The sequence below is a fragment of the Mesitornis unicolor genome, unplaced genomic scaffold (genome assembly GCF_000695765.1).
Source record: "Mesitornis unicolor isolate BGI_N332 unplaced genomic scaffold, ASM69576v1 Scaffold12287, whole genome shotgun sequence".
In the NCBI taxonomy this organism is placed as follows: Eukaryota; Metazoa; Chordata; class Aves; order Mesitornithiformes; family Mesitornithidae; genus Mesitornis; species Mesitornis unicolor.
In genome coordinates, this window is record NW_010198424.1 from 345 (window position 1) to 22,900 (window position 22,556).

The following is a 22,556-nucleotide window of genomic DNA, read 5'->3' on the forward strand; positions in this document are numbered from 1 at the left end:
ACGAAATTACATACCCAGTTTGGCAGAACTGTACTTTCTTGCCCACAGGCTTCCTATTGATTGCTTATATTTAGATGGAACAATGTGGATAGGAGCCCTGTAGCTGGTTGACCTGTAGTACAGCATGACTTGTTTCATAGATAGGAAGAGAACTTAGTAAAGGAGTGTGAAGTTATAATTGTGTGCCTCCTGCTCTGTTTTACCATTGCCCAGAAAATAATATTGTTGTAATACTGAATCTTTACTTTTTTAGAAGTGCAACTGTACACTAAATTGTCTTTCTGGGCCCTTCATCATCCTGAGACTCTAGCTGCATCTGTATTTGGCGCCTTGTAATTCTGTGACAAAAAAAAATCCCTCACTTGAGATCTGTGTGAAGTATGGATCTAAGTTAACGGAGTCTCCTGTTGGAAGTAACCTGGGTACAGCAAAGCACAAATGCTGTTAGTGTGCTCAAGTGAGGCTTGGATGCAGAAAAGCTTAGGAACTCTTTGTCTTTTTCAGCTTACAGAAACTTTGTCAGGATATGGAAGCTCTAGTGTAGAAAAGATGGCCTTTTAGTCCACCATGGATTTGTTTTGATGTTTATCACTTTGGTCTTTGTTTTGCCAATTCTCGTTGCTGTTCTGATGCTTTTCTATATTGCCATACCTTCCACATCCAGGTCACTAGTGTCTTATTTTTACCAAATTTTTTTTTAATATAAAACCCTGAACACCATCAACATTCAGCTGCTGAATTTCAAAAGGTCATCTAAATGTTCAGATAGTACATTAAAGTTTGCAGCATAATGTAATGGATTTATTTTCTATGCAACATGGAAAAATAAATTATCTAAGTTTGCAGTCAGAATTAAGATCACACCTTTCTATATTGATTAGTGACTCTAAACTTGATGGGGATCTCTTGAATTCAGTCCATTTTTTACTTCATTATAGTGGCTAACTTCCAAAATACTGGATTTAGTACTTTTTTTAAGAAACAACATGTAGGATTTCCCCCCCCTCACTGGTGGTGTTCTTTCAAATAAAGTTGACTTGGAGATCTTTAACCAGGTGCTATAGCTCTGTATGATGTTTGAGTGCTAGCCAAATCCGAAGTTATTGCACTGACTGCTTGCTTACATCCTTTTTTTTTTTTTTAATACTGTCTATCAAGATGAAAGATTAAACTGGTTTTAGCAGTATGGCCCCCTTTCTCTACACCAAGTGAGCCAACTGTACCAAAATAGAGTTGAGACGAGGAGTAGATGATTTACAGAAAAGCTACGTAGCATGGGATGCAACTGAGGAGACAAATGGATTGACACTTTGAGTTAAAAAAAAAAATAAAATTAAAAACGTAACATGACCTGGCAGGCTAGATGACTAAGTTAGCTAATTAATTCTGTTCTGTGGGGTTTTTTTGCCTAGTACTCGAGTAAAGGTGCCTTAAGAAGATAACTATGGATAAATATATTAAAGTGCAAAAGATTGGAGAAGGATCTTTTGGGAAAGCAATTCTTGTCAAAGCTAAAGAAAATGGCCAACAGTATGTTATTAAAGAAATAAACATATCTAAGGTGAGTGATTATTGTTAATTAGTGATCCATTTTTTTTTTGTATTCTTCTTCTCAAAAATAATTATTTTCCTTCTAAAGATGTCAAATAAAGAGAGAGAAGAAGCAAGGAGAGAAGTTGCTGTATTGGCTAACATGAAACATCCAAATATTGTCCTGTACAGGGAGTCATTTGAGGGTAAGATTAATCAATACAGTAGAATCTGACGTAATAATAGTAACTGTCGGTGAATTACTTATTGCATGTAGTTTAAAAGTCAGTGTGTTTGCTATCTTTAATCGGTCTTCTTCATACTTTTATTACTTGCTTCAGTTCTTCTTGGTTGTATTTTTTTCACAATTCCCCTGCACATTTAAAAATAATAGTATTTTTTAAAAGTGCAACAATTAAACAGAAATATTCATGTCTCTTCCTTCCATGCATCAATTTTGATTAATGGTGTAATGAAAGGATTATGTTTTCTTGTTTCTCCAGAGTGTAAGTCTCTTATATGCTTGTGTATACCCTAACAACTTGAATACTTATGTATGTTAAATATGAATAAGTATGAGTATTGATAACATAGCAAGAGCAATTTTATCTCAATGTGTTGTCTTAAAATGCAGTCTTAAGTAATTATGATAGTATCACTTTCAGAGCTGGAAAAGTAGATCGAACTGTCTGTTTCATCAAGCTATGAAGGAGGAATAAATATAATGCCATCTTGTTTTCACAGTGAATGTCTTGGGAGATGAGCAGAACAGATTCCAAGACTCTATCATATAGGTTAAAATATCATTAAAAAGCCTAAATATTATTTGAGACTCTGTGTCAGAACACTGTTTTTTTTTCTCCTTTCCCTCCTTTCTGCTGACTTTCACGTGCCTTTTGACTGAAAGCTTTTATTTTTTCTGTTCATTAGATTATCATTTTGTGTCATAGTTACATTATGCAGCCAAAGTCTTCTGTTTTATAACTCCACACTTGTGCCTTCTCTGTAATAGAGGCCTGTTCTATAAAACTGCTTTTTTTCTTTTTTCTTCTTGTAAGGTATATCCTGTAATCTGTAGTTCATGAGACTTCATGTTGTGTCTTTATTGCTAAAATGCGTTAACTTTGAACATACTGATTTTTGTTTATAAAAGATAATTACTTCAGCAACAGGTCTGCAAGAAATTCAGATTCCTAGGGTCATCTTTTAAAATAATACCAATTATACAGCTTAACCAACAGCTGCAAGCACAAAAGAAAAATGCTGGGTTTGATCTTTTGAAAGACAGATTTCAGAAGCATTCTGCAGGCGACTTAGATTATTTGATTAATTTTGACTCTGTTTAGAGTTTGTAAGGACTATGATTAACTTTCATAAAAGAAGAATTTTTCTTTTGAGCAACATGTGATTGGGGGATTGGACTAGATGATCTTTTGAGGTCCCTTCCAATCCCTAACGTTCTGTGATTCTGTGTGATTCTGTGATTGTATGCATTTATTTAGCTCTTCTCAAAATCATGGCTAATGTGTAAGTTGTGTGGTTCATGTGGTTTTGGTAACTTGAACATTGCTTCAGTCCAGTCTTTTTTTTTTTTTCATTGGGGACTGGAAAAGATTGCATTGGGGAACAAAACTGTAACTTCGTATGAAATGTATTACATACGTTCATACATCCTAGTGGAAACTTGCAAAGGAGTTTTGAAAGTCCCCCAAATTTCATTCAAAAATGAGAAAATAATTGTTTCTATCTGCAATTGTCTGCTGGAAGTTTTATTACTGTTCTTCAATCTCTCTAGTGGACTGTATGCCTGATATGAGAGATATAGCTGTCGCTTTCTTACACTTAGTGCGAGTAATAACTTTTCCATGTGACACTTCAAGAAAGAATTAGGCAAATAGAGGCAACTCCCTGAATAAGAACTTGAGATCTCTATTTTTAGGGTAGGGGGTCTATAAGATGATTGAAAGCAAGTTGAAGAATGGTTTTATATTGCATACATAAAGTGACACCTTTAATTTCATGGTGATTTTGAACCTCATTTAGGGACATTGGTTCAGCAAATGTCTTTTTTTTTTCTTTCCATATCAAAACAATCTGGTGTTACCAGAAATGGAGAACTTAGGTTGTGAAACTCAAAAGTGTTTTCACTTGAAGTTTGAAGAAAGGACTAATTAATGATATCTGAAGATGCATGTGAAAAGGTTAATTTTTTTTGTTGCTTTTTCTGTGACTGCAATGAATGTAATCGAAAAGTTATGTTAAAGATGGGTCTTTTCTTTTTCCTTTTTAAATAGTTTGTGTTTTATTTTACAGAAAATGGCTTTCTCTACATAGTGATGGATTACTGCGAAGGAGGAGACCTATTTAAAAAAATAAATGCCCAGAAAGGAAACTTATTCTCTGAAGATCAGGTAACAGCAAACTGATGCTCTAGTGTTTTGTTGCATTATACTCTTTCATTAGTTTTACATTGTTTTGGTTCAGTTTGGTAGATATGGTTGCCTAATCTAAAAGGAGGTTTTCTAATTATGATTCTCATTGCTATCCATCACAGAAGTATCTTTAAAAAAAAAAATCAGCTGGAAATCCTGGGTATGTTAAGTGGGGTTTTGTGTATATATGTAAGATGCTTTAAAGAAAGTTGGATATCTTGCAAAGTAAACCAAATCTGAGAAATTAAAAATTCTGAGGGACAACATGAATATTTTTAAATCTTTGAAATTATTTTTTTTAAAGACATAACAGCACAGGAATTTTTGTTTGTATTACTAATTTTCATTTAGCAGAAAGATAAAATGATATAATTTGTAAGTATAGTAATACAAAATATAGCAATATGATGTTTACATCATTCAAAAGTTTGTTTTCATTAGGAAAAAAATTACTATCAAATTGGAAGTATACCAGCAGATTTTCATTTTCCATTGTACTAGTTATAAAGTTATTTGTACTGGGAGGGAATCTGGAATAAAAGAGAGGATTTTATATACAGGTTTTTTTAAGTTAAGTTAAAATAAATTATGTAGGAATAACTTTTTTTGTTAGAACTGATATATATGTCCTTGTCTCCTATGCTTTTGTGTCTGCATCTAGTAGGATCTCAATTTACCTGTGGTTGGAAAGACTTAGTAGTGTATTAGGTCTACTGGTGGTATTTAGAATAGCTTAATCATGAAACTTTTTGGATATAATTTGTAAAATTTTTCATTTTTCTAGTATTGGGCTCACTTTTACAAAAGGAACTTACAATGGAAAAGTGAAAATTACACCTTGCATTGTACCGTAATTTTGACATGTATGTGCTTGTAAGTTGGAAATGTGAAACTGCTATTCATGTGGAAAAATTCTTGCCATTATTCCCTTTTTATATTATGCTTTTTACAAAGTTACCAAAAAAATGGGTTGTGTTAGCTTGTTTGTAATCTTCTAGTTATGTTGTTTGTTGCTTTTCTCACTGAAATCTGCTTGTACTATTTTTCTTTTTAAGGTAAAATACGTAAAATTGTAGGGTGACAAAATAAGTGTTTCTGTAAACATCAGTATGGCTTTTTGGGGCTCTTAATTGATTAACTGACTGCAAAGACTAATATTGGCGTCCTGGTTTACCGGAACATAATTTTAGAGTCAGTTTTCTGTTCAGGAAAACTGCAGTTCTGTAAGGACTACAACACTATTTCATGGGAATAAAGTGCTAAAACACTTTTACAGGTTTTTGGCTGGCACTGGTATGTAATGACCAAGGTCTTTAGTAGTCTTGAGATAAACAGGTGCGGAGGCTGGGGAAAGTGGAAACTGAGCTGAAGGCTGAGCCCAGACTGACCAATTAGTACTACTCCATACCACAAATGTCATGTTCACTATGAACTGGGAAGTTTGCTGGGGAGGGTCTTCCTTCTTCCATGGCTATCATCTCACGAAGGACTTGTCTGCCATCCTACCCCTGAGGCCTACTCCTCCACTATATTCGCTGAGTATTACTCTGTGTACTTCATATTAATACTGTTAGTAATATAAGGTTTTTATTATTATTATTATATTATGTCTGCTTTTATTTCAACCCACGGGTGTTCTTTCCTTTTCGCAATTCCCCTCCATGGGTGAGGAGGAGTCATCGGGTGATAGAACAACCGTATAAACCACGAAAGTTTGTTACAGCAAAAGTGCAATCTTTAAGATGCAAGTTCCATGTCTTAAACACTTTAGCCAATCAAATTAATATTGCATACTATCAAGATTTAGGGCTGGGCTGGCCACTGAAAGATGGACAGACGCTCTCTATTAACCCCTCTCACCTCCCCAAAAGAGGAAGAGAAAGAGAACAAGGGAGAGAGACTTGTGTGTTGGAAAAGAAGACTAAAAGAGGTTTAATGAAACAGTAACAATAATACAAAAGGGTAATAATGCAAATAGGAAAATAATCAAATATATGCAAACCCAATATAAAATCCTGGATTGAGGAAGTGGATTCAGCAGCACATGGATCAGGATTGAAGACAAATGAACTAACAGAGTTCCGCTCAGTCATCAGCCATGCTTGAAGAAATGAAGAGGAGGAGGGGAAAAGAGAGCTTGACCCTCATGATCCCCCAGCTTTATATTGAGTGTGATGTATGTGGGATGGAATACCTTGTTGGTCAGTTTTAGGTCATCTATCCTGTCTGCTCCTTCCTGCAGGTGTGACATCTCACTCAGGGCACCCCAATACAGCACCCATGATGTGGCAGTGGCCTTGGTCTCCATAGACACAAGTATAACCAGGAGCTGTACTTATATACTATACCTAATAGTAACTACAAACATCAAGCACTTATCTCTTGTAGAAATGAACACTGTCTGGAAAAGCATGGGGTTAGTTTCAGAAAGCATAGTCACTTAGAAGAGACTTAACTGAAACAGTAAAATCACTGAATAGAGAATTAGTTCTATTTAGCTCAAACCAGGACACATACTTTTGTTAGCTTTATAATATATAATGAAACTAGTAGTCTCAGTCTTAGTATCTAATTCGAGTAATAGGCATCTTTCATTAAAAAGTTTGCATTATAGTGGCAGTAGTGTTATGTTTTTAATTATTCCATGGTATAAAGGAAGACAGGTTGGTGAGAAAAAGGTAAAATCTTGAGTTCTAATCATAAAACTGATTTGATAATATTTTCAGTTACGTAACTGGAGAAGATTTTAGATAAATAATGATACCGATGTTGCATTTTATTTTATACATAGATTCTGGATTGGTTTGTACAAATCTGTTTAGCACTAAAACACATACATGATAGAAAGATCTTGCATCGGGACATAAAGTCACAGGTATGTAGGTAATAATTTTTAAACTGAATTTGCTTACAAAGTTACTACATTCATATCTTGCTATTGTAAGTTGGAAAATTATGGAAAACAGTCTTTTTATGTCAATACTTATAATACTAGAAATAGTATTACTATTAGTATAGTAGTTACTATTATTACTATACATTTTATTATTGGTAGCAATTATTATACTACAGAAATTACTGCTATAGTATTACTATACTTATTATTACTAGTAGTTATTGTACAAGCAGATGCGGCTATTTGATGATGCTACTTTAATATTACTCATATATTTACTCATATATTTATATGTGTCGACAGAAAATGTTATATTTTTGAATGAAAGTGTTTTCTTTAATTTTGATGAAGTAGGGGATAGAGTGAGTGTGGTGCTTCATAGTAGTCAATGACACTACTGCTAGTGACTTCAGGGTGATTGAATGGTAGAAAACATTATTCTTCCCAAAATATGTTGAGAACAAAAGCTCCGCAATTGTATGAATGTTTAATTAACAGACTTTTAAAAATTTCTGTATCAAGAATATATTTTTAACAAAAGATGGAACAATACAGCTGGGAGATTTTGGGATCGCCAGAGTTCTTAACAGGTAACTCCTTTTTGATGTTGTTTTTTGTGACTTAATCTAAATCGCTTTCATCTAGAAAAACACTGTGCACTTCATGCCAGTTAACTAGTTAACAGTCACTCTTATTTTTCCCTTAGTACTGCTGAGTTGGCTCGCACTTGCATTGGAACACCATACTATTTGTCGCCTGAAATATGTCAGAACAAACCTTACAACAATAAAAGGTACTAATAAGCATTTTATTAATACTTTTGGTTGAAGAGATTTCTTTAGTAATCTAAAACTGTTCTATTCATATGATGATGAACAACCGCTAGTTCAGCTCTTACCCAAGAAGATACTGAGTCTCACTGTACAAGTGGGACCTTGGTAGATCTGTGCAATGTGATGCAGAGATGACTTAGCTTAATGCTCTGAGTTCTAGATCTAGTTGTGTTCTTAATTATGGCTCTACTTTTGCTTCTCTATACACTAGTTGTGCTGCCTTAGTTTATGCAGTATGAATGTGAAACCGTGTTAAGGGTGAAATCACAAACACAGTAATTGGATTCTGAGGCACTTGGTCTAGTGGAAAGTGTCCCTGCCCCTGGCAGAGGGGTTGGAACTAGATGGTCTTTAAGGTCCCTTCCAACCCAAACCATTCACTGCTTTTCGAAGCACATACGTAGACAGGTTGATCAGCTTGCTTCGGATAACGAAGTCATACAGATACTGTGCTTTTATGTCTGCTGTCCTGGCAGTAGACTGTTTCTGGTAACAGCATCCCTAAATGTAATTAATGTGGTCATTATCAAGTTAGTCTTATGCTTCACTAAGCTGCTGCATCCATTGCTGTGAGTGCCTTACACTAATTTCAATTTGTTTCTTAGAAGATAAAAATGTTTACAGTTTCTTGTCCCTTAATTTCTCTTACATGAGATTTATTATTCAGTTGTATTCTAACAAATTCTGTAATCCTATAATGAGTGAGGGTAAAGTAAGTCAATATTAAACAGAATAAATCGACTTTAAGAATTGTACTTGCTGAACTGGGTCGTTGTTTTTATTTTGGTTTTTTTTGTTTGTTTAGTTCAAAGACCTCAGGCAAATGTATACATTTAAAGAAATAAAGTATTTGTCTGTGTTTTGTCTAATTTCTCAGATTGATGTGGTTCAGATGAAAAGGTCTAAATAAAATTTGGAGCCAAAGTAATGTCCTCTGATTTTCAGGTTGGCTTTATTTTTGGCTGTTGAATTCTTTTTTTTTTGTCTGGGTTTTTGTGGGTTGGAAGGGGTGAAAGGTACAAGGGAGCTTGTACGCACTCAAAATACAAGTTTTTATTTTCTTTTTTATAGACTTCATAGATGTAAGTTATTTGGCAATGTTAAACCTAGAACTAATTCTTAGGTATGTTCTGTTTGATTTAGTGATATCTGGGCCCTTGGTTGTGTTCTCTATGAAATGTGCACACTTAGACATGCGGTGAGCAAGAACTTCTTGTTTCTTTAAAAGAATAGTGATTTCAGACAGGGATTTTAGCTGATATTATGCAAATGTATTTCAGTTGATGAAAGGCTTTCATGTTGACTTTTAAAAATTACCTTCAGCATTTTAATCTCCTCTTCCTATCCTGACCAGCATCTTCCATCTGTGTTTTGGTTCACACCAATCTTTCCAGAAATCTTAGCACTGTATATTTTTCTTTCAATGTAGATTTTTGATGAACTGTGTTAGCTGAAAAAATCGTTAGGTGCTGTAACAAATGACACTGTGAATAGTGTTTCTTTCTTTCCAAAAACTTCACATTTTCATTGAAAGTCTGAATTTAGATTATCAGCATTTGTGCAGGTGGATTAATGCATTGCTGTTTACAACAGAAATAGTTCTTAGACAATAACTCCCAAGGTTAAAGAGTTTCTTCTTTTTTTTTAATGTGTGTGGTGTTTTGAAGAATGCATCTTTGTCATCCATTTTCCAGTTAGGGAGGGAAGAAAAAACTTATTTTTTTCTGTCTTGATTGTAGTTTTTTACTGTTTGATTGGGTTTTTTAATGGCTATTTTTATTAAAAGAAAAACTATGAAAGCATGAAAATCAGAAGAAAAAATTCAAGGGATAAGGATTTAATTTCCGTTCAAGATTATGAATTTCTTATTGTTTGGTCTTTTCTGTGGCAGCTGTGCTGACAATGTTGCCTTTCTGAGAGTTGATCACCACAGGTATTTTTTTGTGAGCTGGGTGATATGTGCTGTTTTCTTTTTATTGTACAAAGGAATTGAAATGATGTGCTCTGCTTCCTGAGCTGAAGCTGAAGTCTAAGCATTCCTTTGGATTTTACACTGAATGAGTGTGAATGCTTTACATTATTTCACTTGAAATGCGGCTTCACCATAAAGGACGGAAGGCATGTGGTGGTTGAAAGTGTTTGGGAGAGGAGATCGAGCAGATAATTATATAATTATTTTTTCCTTAATTATTTATCGTTGTCAGCCTAGATCTACAGGGAAACAATTATTTGTTAGCAAAAGTTATATCTATATAGTATGAAATATCTGTATTATGATGTATTTATAATGAGAATATTTGGCAGCATATTATTTTAAACTATTGATGTAGACTGTTAATGGCCTTGAAAATTATTTTGGTATGCTAAAGCAAAGGAAAGTATGACATTTTTTTGTTTTCATCTTTATATGTAGCCTTACATGTGGACAGACAGTAAGTAATAAGTAGTAACTGCTTTCTTTCTTGTGTGGTATAGTTTGAAGCTGGTAACATGAAGAACCTGGTACTGAAGATAATCTCTGGACGTTTTCCTCCTGTTTCTATGCATTACTCCTATGACCTACGTAATCTGCTGTCACAGTTATTTAAAAAGAATCCTAGGAATAGACCGTCTGTAAACTCCATATTGGAGAAAAACTTTATAGCCAAACGGGTTGAAAAATTTCTCACACCACAGGTATGGAGTTAGTTTTAATTCTAATTTTGCTGAAAACATCATAAGACTTTTATTTTTCTTTTTGCTAATGTTAATATACAACATGAGAAACTAGAATAATGGTATTCCCTAGAATTTTTGTAGAGACACTTTCAGCTGAGGAAAAGAGTTTTACTATGAATTGTAAAGAAAAATCTCAAATTACTTAAGTATTTGGTAGCTTCCACAAACAAATTCAAATTGGCATTTTCTTGAGTGCGTTGTTTTGTGTGTGTTTCTTTGATTGGGCTGGCCAAAAAGTAATGGTGGGTTTGTTTTGTTTTTTTAATAGATGGCCATACATGTCTTGAAATGTGACTAACTTCATTTTAAGCTGCAAATTCATTATGTAACTTGACAGCTGACAGGTCAAGCTTGTTTTAGAGAAAGGAAGTGCGAGATTTCGTTAGCAATTACTTATTTGGCATCAATTTTCAAAATGAAAAATTGAAAGGAACATCATATTTTGCTGTATTACTTCCGAACAGGAAAAAACGCTTTGCAAGCTCAAAAAAAGTTATGTCATCTGTATGGTGAAGATGCCTTAAAACTATGGCAGTATCGGAATTGGTTTGCTGAATTTTGGTCTGGAGATTTTGATGTTAAAGATGCACCTCTAAGGAAGGATAGTCAAAGTTGATAACAACAAAATAAAGGCATTGATAAAGTCCAGTTGGCATTTAACAACATGAGAGATTGCTGATAGTCTTAAGAGGTCAAAATTGAGTGTTGAAAACCATTTAAAACAACTTGGATACGTTAGGAAGCTTGATATTTGGGTACCTCATGAGCTCCAAGAAATTCCTCTCACTGGACATCTGCAATTCTCTCTTGAAACATAAGGAAAACAATCCACTTTTGAAACATATGATAAGAGGCAATGACAAACTTGCTGTCTACAATGACATATGAAAAAGATCATGGAGCAAGCGTGGTGAACCAGCTCAAAGCACTTCATGAGCAGGTACTCACCAAAGGAGTTGTCTGTTAGTCTGGTGGGATTTCAAATGGTTTTGTGTATTTTGCATTGCTTCCCAGGAACCAAACCATTAATTAGGCTGTGTACTGTTGTGAACTGGATAAATTAAATGATGCCATCAAACATAAGCGTCAAGAATTGGTGAACCTCAAAGGTGGTATGTTTCTCCACGATAACGCTAGACCACATACAAGTTTGGTCACTCGTCAAAAAAACTGAGCTTGGATGGGATGTGTTACCACATCCATTATATTCACCAGACCTGGCACCATCAGACTACCTTTAGTTTTGTTCTTGATAAAATACCTTGAGTTGAAAAACCTTCACTGCTGCTGAGAATATCAAATCCTACTTGGAACTGGTTTTTGCCAAATAAAATAAGAATGTTTTTGAGTGCAGAATCATGAGGTTGCCTGGAAGATGGCAAAAGGTAATTGAACAAAATGGACAATATATTGTTTAATAAAGTTTATTTTCTCATGTAAAATTTGCCTTTACCCAGAAAAAAATGCAATTACTTTTTGGCCAACCCAATATATAGTGAGAAACTGTGAGTGAGATACTGATTTTAGATATGTGTTTTTCCATAAAATGATGCTGTAAATTACTTCAGCACTGCTGTTTTATCATAATTTCTTTCATTCATTTTTGTTTGGATTTTGGAATGGCCTGAAAGCATGTTCTGTGAAATATTGCTAAGTAAAGTAGTCTTTAAATTTCCCGATGTTTAAATGTATGACGTGTATATAACCTCAGAGAAGTTGCACACTATTCTGTTTAGAATCTTTTGATAGTATTTAATAGCTATTCATGTCCTTTTAATATAAATCTAATCAGAAGAGATCAAAATAAGTGAATAGTACTGATATGAGATAAATAAATATAGACGGAGAAAGGACCTGGAGGAAATGAATGCAAAAGGAGACCTCAGTAAGTATTTTAGAATTCCAGTGGATTCTAGTTCTCAACTAAAGAAATGTCACGAGAAGGCTGTATATAATTGGAATCTCAATTGTATATGAAATAGACTTTCAACGAATAATAGTTCAGATTAAAGTCCCAATGAGAGATTCCAAAGTCTTTACAGATAACTTTCTTCCAGCTTTTGCGACAGTAATAGTTTGATCTGCTTTTATTTCCAGTAGCTAGAATGGATATTAAATTTTTATTTGGAGTTAGTCAGGCAAAGTATAATTAGTAATAGAATACTACAAGATGATGACACTGATTTTAGCTGGAGGTGGTCATTTTGTGACACAGCTGTAATGCCTGTTGTCTTCTGGTTTCATCCATGGCTGATGCTGTTGTCCTCTGTTTTCCTTAGTCAACTATGGAAGATCTCTTAAGATTAGACATCTTCAACGCATTGCAACTATTGCTGAAATCCTGCTCTTAAATGACAGGATATCAGTCTTCCAGTTTTATATAAATTCGTTCTTAATTTTCATAGTTACTAAGTTACAGTAAAGAGTGGTTCAAAATTAGCATAAATTTTAAAAAAGGACAAGTCACGTTTCTTTTCTGTCAATAGCTCTGTTACCATGGAAACATCATGCTTCGGTTGTTACAGCTTACCACCTAAATAAAAGCTTCAAAGTCAATGAAATACCATTAGTAGAAGATCATTCTTGTGTGTGACTTCTTGCTTACAGAATCTTTTGATGACAGACTATACATGTTAAAAAGTTTTATCTGCCATCATGTGCAGTCCTGGGTTCTGTGCTTTGCTTTTTGGGTTTTTTTGGTTGGCTTTTTTTTTCCAGTTTTAACCCATTGACATCTGTTGTAACTGACTGGTAGCCTCTAAGCAAATCTTCATAATCAGTTTAGTTCAAGATTCTATAAAGACTATTCCTTAAAGCCATATGGTTTAGTGACTATTCAGTTAACCTTTCTGTCAGTTGTCAGAACATTAAGTAGCACATTTCCTGGCATGCTTGTCTCTAGAAAGGTGGTCTGTAGTATGGCTATTTTATCTGTCTGCCAGTAGCTCTGCTGTTGTAAAAATTACCTTTGCAGTTCCTATCCTCTGAATACTCTGCATTGGTAGCAGCAGTTGCGGTACTCAGATTCAGCAAGAGGTTTGAGAGCAGGATGTTAGAAAATGAGAACGTGGTGCTGGCTCAGCGAAAAGTCAGTCTCACTCCATATCATGTGGGCAGTGAACAGTGGCTATAAGGAGTGCCTGGTGAGGCATATAAAAAGCCTATGTGTCTTTACCCTATAGTACTTTCCCAGCCTTCATCTTTTGTTGCCTCAATTGCATCAGCTTAGGAACCATCTTCATTGGTGTTTAGTCATCTTCAATAGATTTCTCATCCACAAGCTTATTTATCCGATTTCTCTGTGAACCTGTGTAAGTTTTTATGATCAGTAAGAAATTTCACAGGTTTGCTACTTGTTGCAGAAAGTATCAACTTTGTTTATTCTACATCTTCTTCCTTGTATCCCGTTGTACCTCACTTATATTGATATTATCATTTGCTGCCCTTATGTTTCTCTGCTTTGTCTGCAAAATCACATGTGATATTCTAGACCTGTCACGTTACATCTCAGTCATCTTTTTTTATAGGCTGAAGAGCAAGCTTATTTATTCTTTGTGCTGAAACTTTTCAACAATTCTCACTATCCTCACTGCTCTTCTTTGAACCTTATTCATTTCTACTACATGTTTTTTGAGGTGCTGGATTCAGAGCTACATGCAGTATTCAGTATGATGTGAGATGGCCTATTCATGTTTGAATGTTCTTTGTCTGCACTCCATTTTTTTTTTACTCCAGTAAGGCTGTTTTACACATTTTATTATGCTAATTTGATAGGCCTGACAGCATGATGTGTATGTTGTTCCTAAATACCCACATATGTAGTCATCATCCCATCTCGAAAAGGTAAAAGAAACTAAAAACTGCAAGCATTTCTAAAGGAATATATTTTTTTTACACAAGCTGTCTGAAAGTTTGAAGTGTAATTTGGTAACTGTACAGAAATCTAAAATGAACTATGCATAAAACTATGTTGATGCTCACATTAACTTTCTTCTAGAAAAGTTACAGTAAATACTGTTCGTTAGGTGCTTGGGAGTGCCATGCTTCTCTGAAACAGAATTCTTTCTAGCTTCAGACATAAATACTATTGGCTGACTGTTCAACTTTTGTTTAGCTTATTGCAGAAGAATTCAATCACAAAATCTTCCAGAAGTTTGGACTGCATGCTGCACCAGGTGAGTGAGTGTGTAAAGTGCTTTTGGTTTCAGCTCCGGCAAGATAATGTATGTAGTTTTGTTCTTTTATTTGGTTTAATGTGTTCTTATACTTGATTCTAGAAGTTTCAGGAAAACAAGGAAGCAATTTTCCCCTCTTCCCTGGGGAGCTGGATATCTGTAAGGGTACAAATGGTGCAAGTATGCTATGCTTCCAAAATTTAAGAGATGGCGAAGACTGCAAACACTGGAAATATTTTGTGTTCTTACTGTATAATTTTTCCCCTTACTAATGACAAATAGATAATCAAAAATACCAGTTTAGAGATTCCAGTTTTAAGCACTGAATTCAACCCAAAGCAGTAGAATTTCTGTTACTGATAGAAAATTAGGTTGTGGTTCACTTTGTCAAGATGGTCTTCATTCTCCTGCATCATTTTACCCTTTTTTTCCCCTGGATTTTCTTCCCCTTTATTTTATTTCCTTGTAATTACTAAAAGCTGTGTTAATTGCTTTGGTGTCTTTTGATGGTGTTATGTGTTTCACTGCTGTCCTGCTATTGTGTAGTAAGAGAGCCCTGCTAGCACAGAATCAAGTCCACAATATTCACATATTTTCAGGAACTCTACAGGGAAAACAATAACCCTGAAAGACACTGATGCTATTCCAGAACTCATCTTCTGCTGACATTAGTACTACAGAATAGAGTCCAGTGTTGTCAGTGGAGGGAGGCTTGTCTCTCCATTCGTTTAGGGAAACTTTTCCCTGTGTCCATGACAACAGGATAATAAAGCATGGCAGCTGAAATAAGCTTTAATTCTCCACCTTAAAGAGAAGTGTTCAGAGTGAGAAGCTCAGGAATTGTGTTCTGCTGTTTAGTATTAAGCATGAAATTTAGTCAAGCTGTTTTGGACAACTGGGTGTATTGCACTTATACATCAGCCTAAGTGAATGAAATGTTAGCAGTTCACCTGTTATCCTCCAGCTTTGCTGTTCCAAGACTTTGGGAAAGGGAAATATGGTACACTGCCCAGTCTGGAAAGCTGTAAAACAGGTTTGGTTTTTGTTTTGCTTTGTTTTGTTTTTTTCATTTTAGCTAGAAGACCAGCTCAAGAGCAAATGCTGACTTCAGTTGCACCCGCTCAGAAAATTACCAAACCTGCTGCAAAATATGGAGTGCCTTTAGTAATCAGGAAGTCTTGTGATGCACCTAAAAAGCCTAATGAGAAGAAACCATTGGCTAAATTTAGGCAGGTAAGAAGCTATGTTACTTAAATTGAACTGTTTTACTTAGACCTTATTTAAATGCTATGAAAATACTATGCAATCCTTTTCAAAATGTCTTTTATATGGACACATGCATCTGCAGAGAAAGTAGTAGCAGTTTAAATGCTTGGTTTGCTTCATTACTGATTTTTTTTGTTTGTTTAGTTGGTTTGAATATAACTTTTTTTGTAGACTGCTACCTCAATACCAGTGGTTTTTAATTCTACTGCTGAATTAGATGTGCTTAGCATGTTTTCAGTTCCCTTGTTGTTAGAGCTCTTAGAAATATTGAAAGTCTGTCAGGTATACCAAGATCATCAGTGCTGAAGAAGGATCTTTGCATCTTTCTTCCTTGTTCAAAAATAATCTCGGATTTTTGAAACAGAAAACTGCTTTAGACACTTTCTAAAGTGTTGCCAGCCAGAGAAATTGGATAATTAAAAGAGGACTTAATTCCATGAGCTAATAAGAAGTAATCTTCTGTATGCCTTCATATAGTACTTTTGATCTTTCTTCCAGTCATCTTCTCTGTAGTCTTTATTGCATATTTTTTTTCCTCTTTCTTTATTTCTTTTATTACTTCCTGGGCAGGAGATGTTTATGAAACAGCTAGTTTTGAGCTATACACACGCACCAAACAACTAGCAACCAAGAAGCTCCCACATCACCAAGAGAACTAATTTGAATTTTCTTCTGAATGAGAAGTATTTTAGTTGTTGTTGTTGTGGGGTTTTTGTGAATTCTGGAGTTTTCTTCTGTCCTCCCCATGGCACTTTGGGGAACATAATACTGAGTTCTCTGTCCATCTGTCAAATTTGATAGGTGGAGAGAAAGTTTTCCTTGAGATACAACTTATCCTTGAGGCTCAAAAGTTACCAGAGATTTAGGGAAAAACTCATTGATCACACAAGCACTGTTGTCTTGTGATACACGGTATGAAAAAGGGATCAAGAAGTGAACACTCAGATTTCTTTTATGTCCTTGGGAGACTGAGCCTTCTATGTTTTAGGGCTTGGTTGCGCAACCATCTGCTAGTCTGCTGTCTTTACAATCAGTTTCACCAGCCAGCACTGATACAACTTGCATAGAGACTTAAAGTGGCAGAGTAGAGACCGAGGAAATACCCTCCTGCTGCATGGAAGGAGTCCGTAACACTGCAATTTTAAGACATATTCTTTGTTTGGATTGTGCAAAGGGATAAGATTTAGGGTAGAAACAATGGCTACAGTGTAATACAAATTTTCTTTTTGCTGTTAGTTCAGGATAGTCTGAGCTTGCAGCTGTCAGGTGCCTTCTCAGAGTAGCCTGTAACAATCATCTCCTTTGATGATATTACATTAACTCACTGTAGTTGAAATATATTGACTTAAGTCTCTAAAGACTTCTGTCTTCTGAAATACTTGATTTTAATTTAGTCATTTGATAGGATTTTAGGTTGTCAAAAGCAAATGCTATGAAGCTCTCTGTGTTCTAGTATAGTCAGAAAAGAAGTGCTTTAAAAGTAACCATCACTTTTTTGAGAAGACTAGAGCAAGCAGCATAGCTGTATATGTATAGGTGCTTCTTTACCAGGTGTTCAGTAGTAGCTGGGTTCTCTTCTTCCATAGGTAACAAGAACCTTGGTTAGAGTTACCCAAGTGAAAGAACCTAAGGGTAACATAATACATCTGTTCTCCAAATAAAAGATAATCTTAATATCTAGGGACCTTCAAAGACTTATAATAGAACAGATTGTAATGCAGAGTGATGTTGCCAGAGAAGAATAATTAAGACAAAACAGATTTTAAAATTATTGCTTTCAGCTTTCAAGACAACTTTTATTAGAGGATGAACAAGTACAGTAGCATTTACCCCTAGATCCTAGAAGTGCTTTTCATTTAAAACCTCCTGAACAATTAATCATTTTAAAACTCCATTTTGCACCTACTATGTTGTGGGTTTAAGATTTTGGTGTTTTTTTCTTATTAGAATTTTTCTCTCATTCTGGCATCATGCTGTCTCATTTGAAGCTTCACCTTTTATCCAGGCCTTTCCAACTCCAATTAAGAAAATGAATCCAGGAGAAGAAAGGAGGAAAATGTTTGAGGTATCATGAAATCATCTGTTAATTTTTAAATTAAACAAAAGCTAAAAGCAGAGCAAGAACGACAAAATAAAACCTTCAAACCTCTCCTCCTTATCTTTTCCCCTGAACATTATGTAAAAGTGATGTATTTTGTTTGTTTAAATCTTCGTGAACCTATAACAGCAATTGGAGCACTAACCTATCTTGACAGAGACTTGACAGGATAATGGCTCAGTAATAAATACCAAATTATATGTTTATTTTTCAGGAACCTTCAAAAAAGAAAAGGTTAGAATTACTTGAAAAAGAAAAACGCCAGAGAGATCAGGTAGACAAGATTCTTGAGACTTCCTTTTTCCACCCATGGTAGTTGTAATGAGATATCTTGTGGTGTGGTGTGTTATATGTTGCATAAAAATATGGAGTAGTTCTATTTCCCAGTTACTAAACATGTTTAATCCTTACACATTGCAGATCAGTTTGCTGAAGGCAGATGAAATGAGAAGATTGGAAAAAGAAAGGGTAAAATATGTTTAAAATGTGTTAGTAGTGAAGTTCAATTTTTACTTAGCGATTCCTTGAATTATGTTTTCCTGTACTGTTTTCTCCTTCAGATGGAACGAATAAACAGAGCCAGGGAACAAGGATGGAGGAATGTGCTTGGTTCAGGTGGAAGTTGTGATGTTAAGGTTGGCAGCAGATGCAGAAATGTGATGTAGTCTGTTCTCCCCACCTTTGGTTATCTGGCATGGTCTTCTCTTTTCAGAAAGATCTGCTTGTGGAGGTCAACTCTTGGGGCTGCCCATTATTAATCTATGGTTAATTTAAGAGGAACTGTATAACAGATTCTCTTCCCTGGCTTTTTGGAGATCACGTGCAATTTTCATTTGTTACTTACTAAATTTCAGAATCTCCTCTCTTTCTGCCAGTGATGGTCTTCATGCACCACTTTCTTTTTTCCACTCCTGCTTTTGCTACTTTTCCTGTGCTGAATCTATGCATGAACAGCTTCTTTTACATTCAAGTTTGTTCTTGAATTCTTTTGTTGATGTATTTTTCCAGGTTCTCATATTATGATAATGGACCTCTTCCTCAGTATTAAAAACCTGCTTCTAAACATTCTTTGTTATTTAGCAACATAGACAATGTTTATATATACTGATAAGTTGTTTGGGAAGGGGGTAAAAAATCCTAAGTAAAACTTTTTCTGAAAGCAGTAAACTCTTTAGCCATTCATTTCTTGCATAATTTAATTACATAATTTAATCTGATTCCTGACAGTTTCTGCCTTTTTGTGTGTGTCAACATAACTATTCTGGAATGTAGTCTCATGAAGTTATTTGAATATAAAGGTCTGGGTACTTTCATCAGACAGAGTCAGTGCAGGAATTTAGGTATTGCTGTGGTGTAAATCTATTTGACAATAGAAAATGGATTAAAACACAGCTATTTGTTGTGGTGGTAGTGAGTCTTACAAAAATACTTGGCCTAAACATGTTTAGTAGGATTTTTGTAAACAAGCTGTGATTGAGGAGTAGAGTCAAAATGAATAGAGGTTTTGTTCCTTGTGCAAGAATATGAGGACTACACAAGCACTTGACTAGGTTTCAGTAGCTGCTTATTAAGTATATTACTTCAAAATAGACATCATCTTTGATGTGTGCCACACATCACCTAAGTAAAGCTTAAATATAAAAGCAAACTGAAGCAGACCGGACTTTAAAAACTACCAGGTGCTGATTTAAGGGGAAAAAAATTTTAAAATGTCATTTGGTTCCTGTGCCATTCTTCTCTCTCTCTCAAGATGAAACTGTCAGGCTTCCATATAACAGGATGTATCAGCATCATCGCTTTTGGATAAGAGCTATGTGTGTTCCTGAAAACAAATAATGTTTCTGATTAACTTTGAGAACTTTATTGTAAGGTCCTTAGACATTGCAAGTATGTGAAGTGTTCTGTTGCAGCTACAGCTGCATTGTTATCAGTATTCTCGGTCATCTAGGGAAGCAGGTTCAGTGGCTGTGTATATTTTCACTAAGTGTCACTGGTGTAAAAGGTCATAGCAAACATGCTTTAAAATTCATTGAAATTTGTTCTCCAGATTGGATAGTTTAGTAAAATTTTACTACAGGCCGCTAGGTTGTCATAATTCCAGGTTTCCATATACTATAATAGTCTTTTTGACTTCATTGTCCTTTTCCTTTCTCCAATGTGAAAACAGTGTATCAAGGAACTCCCTGATGATGCTGTTGAATAGCATTGTTCAAGCTTTGCAATAATGCAAGCTGTATAGAGCTCTGAAGGCACAGCAAGGTCATGCATGACGTGGTTTTCTCCTCTTGTGTTTTGGGGTTGGTTGCTGGCAATTCTGAAGAAAAGCAGGGAAAGTGGTGGTAAGGATTTGGGTTTGTAGTTCTACCAGGGGCTGTAACTGTTCTGCAGATTGTCGATGAGCACCCGCTTCATCACATTTGCCTAGAGACTGATCATACTCTTTCTTCAGATAATCCTTTGAAAACCTCAGCTCTACTAATGATAGGTGAAACTTTGAATAGTGTCTAAAGCAAGACTTTGCCTTTTATCTGTAGAAACTATAGTCTTGCATAGTAAATAATTTTTATTCAGATGAACAGCATCCCTGGATTCAAATAAATTCAGTTAGTATTCTATCACATGGATTATGGGGAGCTGTAGATGGGTGTTGAGCAACTGAAACTCAGAATGTATGCTGAATTCCATTGTCAAATTAATCTGTTCAAGAACTTCTAAGTAAGCAGTCTTAAACCTCTCACCTCTGCACTCACCTATTTGAATTTATTTAAAATACTTAAGGCCACTCTGGAAGGAACATTGACACTATTGTTAAAACAGATACCACAGATTAACTACCATGGGCCATTTGACTGCTTCCCCCAGGAGTAAATGGAACATTTTTTTGCATGCGCTGACAACCTTAACCTTGTTTTGCCAGTTTCACATTTTCTTCATCCATCCTTGGCTACTACTGTACACAGCTGCTTGCAACATTTTTTAAATTAGTATTATTTTCACATGAAGGTTCTGTAGGAATTTTGATTCTTTGAGGATGACAGAGATAATGCACATAAAGCAGGAGCTTGTGGTAGATGCCCCTCTGATCTAAGTTTTAGTAGGGAAGTATCTCAGTCCTGGTGACGAAACCAAATTATGGATTGGTAACAACAGAGATTCTTAGATAAAACTGCACTTAATGCCATTCAGGAACCTTAGAAGTGTGCTTAACTGTTTCAAGCTTTGTGGGAAAAAAAAATGGGTGTATGGCTACAAGTCACTCATTACTACTTCAGTTAGAACTGTATCACTTTCAGCTTTTGTGCTAAAACTTTGATCTGTATCCAATTACACTTCAATGGATTTATTACCAATAACTTCCAAAATATATTGGAAGTATACAAGATGTCTCATGTATAACTAGGCTATTATCAGAGGGAGGTAAAATGCTGTGTTATTCTGAAGTGCTAACAGAAGAATAAGTTCTTTATTTATCTATCTTGTAGTTCATTAAAACAGGGACATGCCAGAAATAAAACTAGTACTAATTCAGAATTGTTGCAGGACATTTTAGTGCTTTATTCTGCTGAAGAGGTGAAGATTGGAAGGGCTTGTTGAAACCAGTATTTGAGATTTCCACCCTACCCCTTCTGATTTCCAGGCACCATATTATGGCGGTGGAGGTGGTGTTGGTCCTTTTCCTGTGTCTTCCAGAGGACAATATGAACACTATCATGCTATTTTTGACCAGATGCAACAGCAAAAGGAAAATATTAGAGTAGCTGAAGAAAGGGAAGCCAAATTGAGGGTGAAAGAACAAGGCCGAGAAGTTGTTGAAAGGTATGGCTACCTTCTGTTAGAAGTTGCATGTTGTCTCCTTTAGATGAAAGTAATGAAAATTACTGTACGTATTTATCTACAGAGGAATTCCACCTGGAATACGTCCAGGAGCTCCTAAGGGCCCTGCAGGTCATCACCATTTACCTGATGCTGATGCAGTTAGGAAAAAAATGAAAAGATTGAAGGAGGTGTCTAAACAAGCCAATGCAAACAGGTTGGACTAGGATAATCCATACGTCTGTCCCTACATGTTAGATTCTTGTTCTGTGTCTTGTTTCGCTTAGTAGTTGGACATGTCTCAAAATCACTTTTATCCGTTGGTACTGTACTGTCTGTTTGTGTGTCAGTCCCTCGCAGATCATGGTTCTTTTAGAACCAACAGGAACCTTGGCATCCCCAATAGTGGAAAAAATGTGTTACTAACAACTGTAACTAAACTAGATTTCAGTCAGGATTCTTGGCTTAGTGCAGTTACAGGTAACATTATGAGCCTTCTCTTTCACTTTTTTCATAGTTGTACTTTCTTTGTTACCTGCCAAGATGCTTCCTTCGCCTATCATCTCCTTCTGGCTGCCTTTGGTACCTTAAGTGTTGGACACTCTAGCATAGGAAAGTGTCTAGAATGCTTCCAGAGTTGTTAACCCCTGTTTATTTTTCAGTGGAAAACTTCCAGGAGCTTTCTTCATCAAGTTGCAAATGCTACATGTTGTAGTGGTGTGCAGCTTCTAATTTGGTGATGCTTACTTTTTGCAATTACAATAAACTGAGTATTTTTTTATATAAAAGTTTTGT

The 22,556-nt window shown here is 35.3% G+C and overlaps 1 protein-coding gene across 1 annotated transcript; it reads left to right on the top strand.

The window, feature by feature from the left end:
* Window positions 1-1,444: 1,444 nt before the first annotated feature.
* LOC104544312 (serine/threonine-protein kinase Nek1-like) lies at window positions 1,445-21,978 on the top strand (the record flags this gene model as incomplete). The annotated part of the gene is made up of 16 exons (XM_010189146.1): window positions 1,445-1,561; window positions 1,640-1,736; window positions 3,844-3,941; window positions 6,754-6,837; window positions 7,381-7,448; window positions 7,565-7,651; window positions 8,835-8,889; window positions 10,167-10,367; window positions 14,524-14,584; window positions 15,660-15,817; window positions 17,856-17,915; window positions 18,163-18,222; window positions 18,369-18,416; window positions 18,509-18,583; window positions 21,586-21,764; window positions 21,847-21,978. Coding segments are annotated over exons 1-16 (1,580 nt in total), but the record flags the coding sequence as incomplete, so codon positions are not given.
* Window positions 21,979-22,556: the final 578 nt, after the last annotated feature.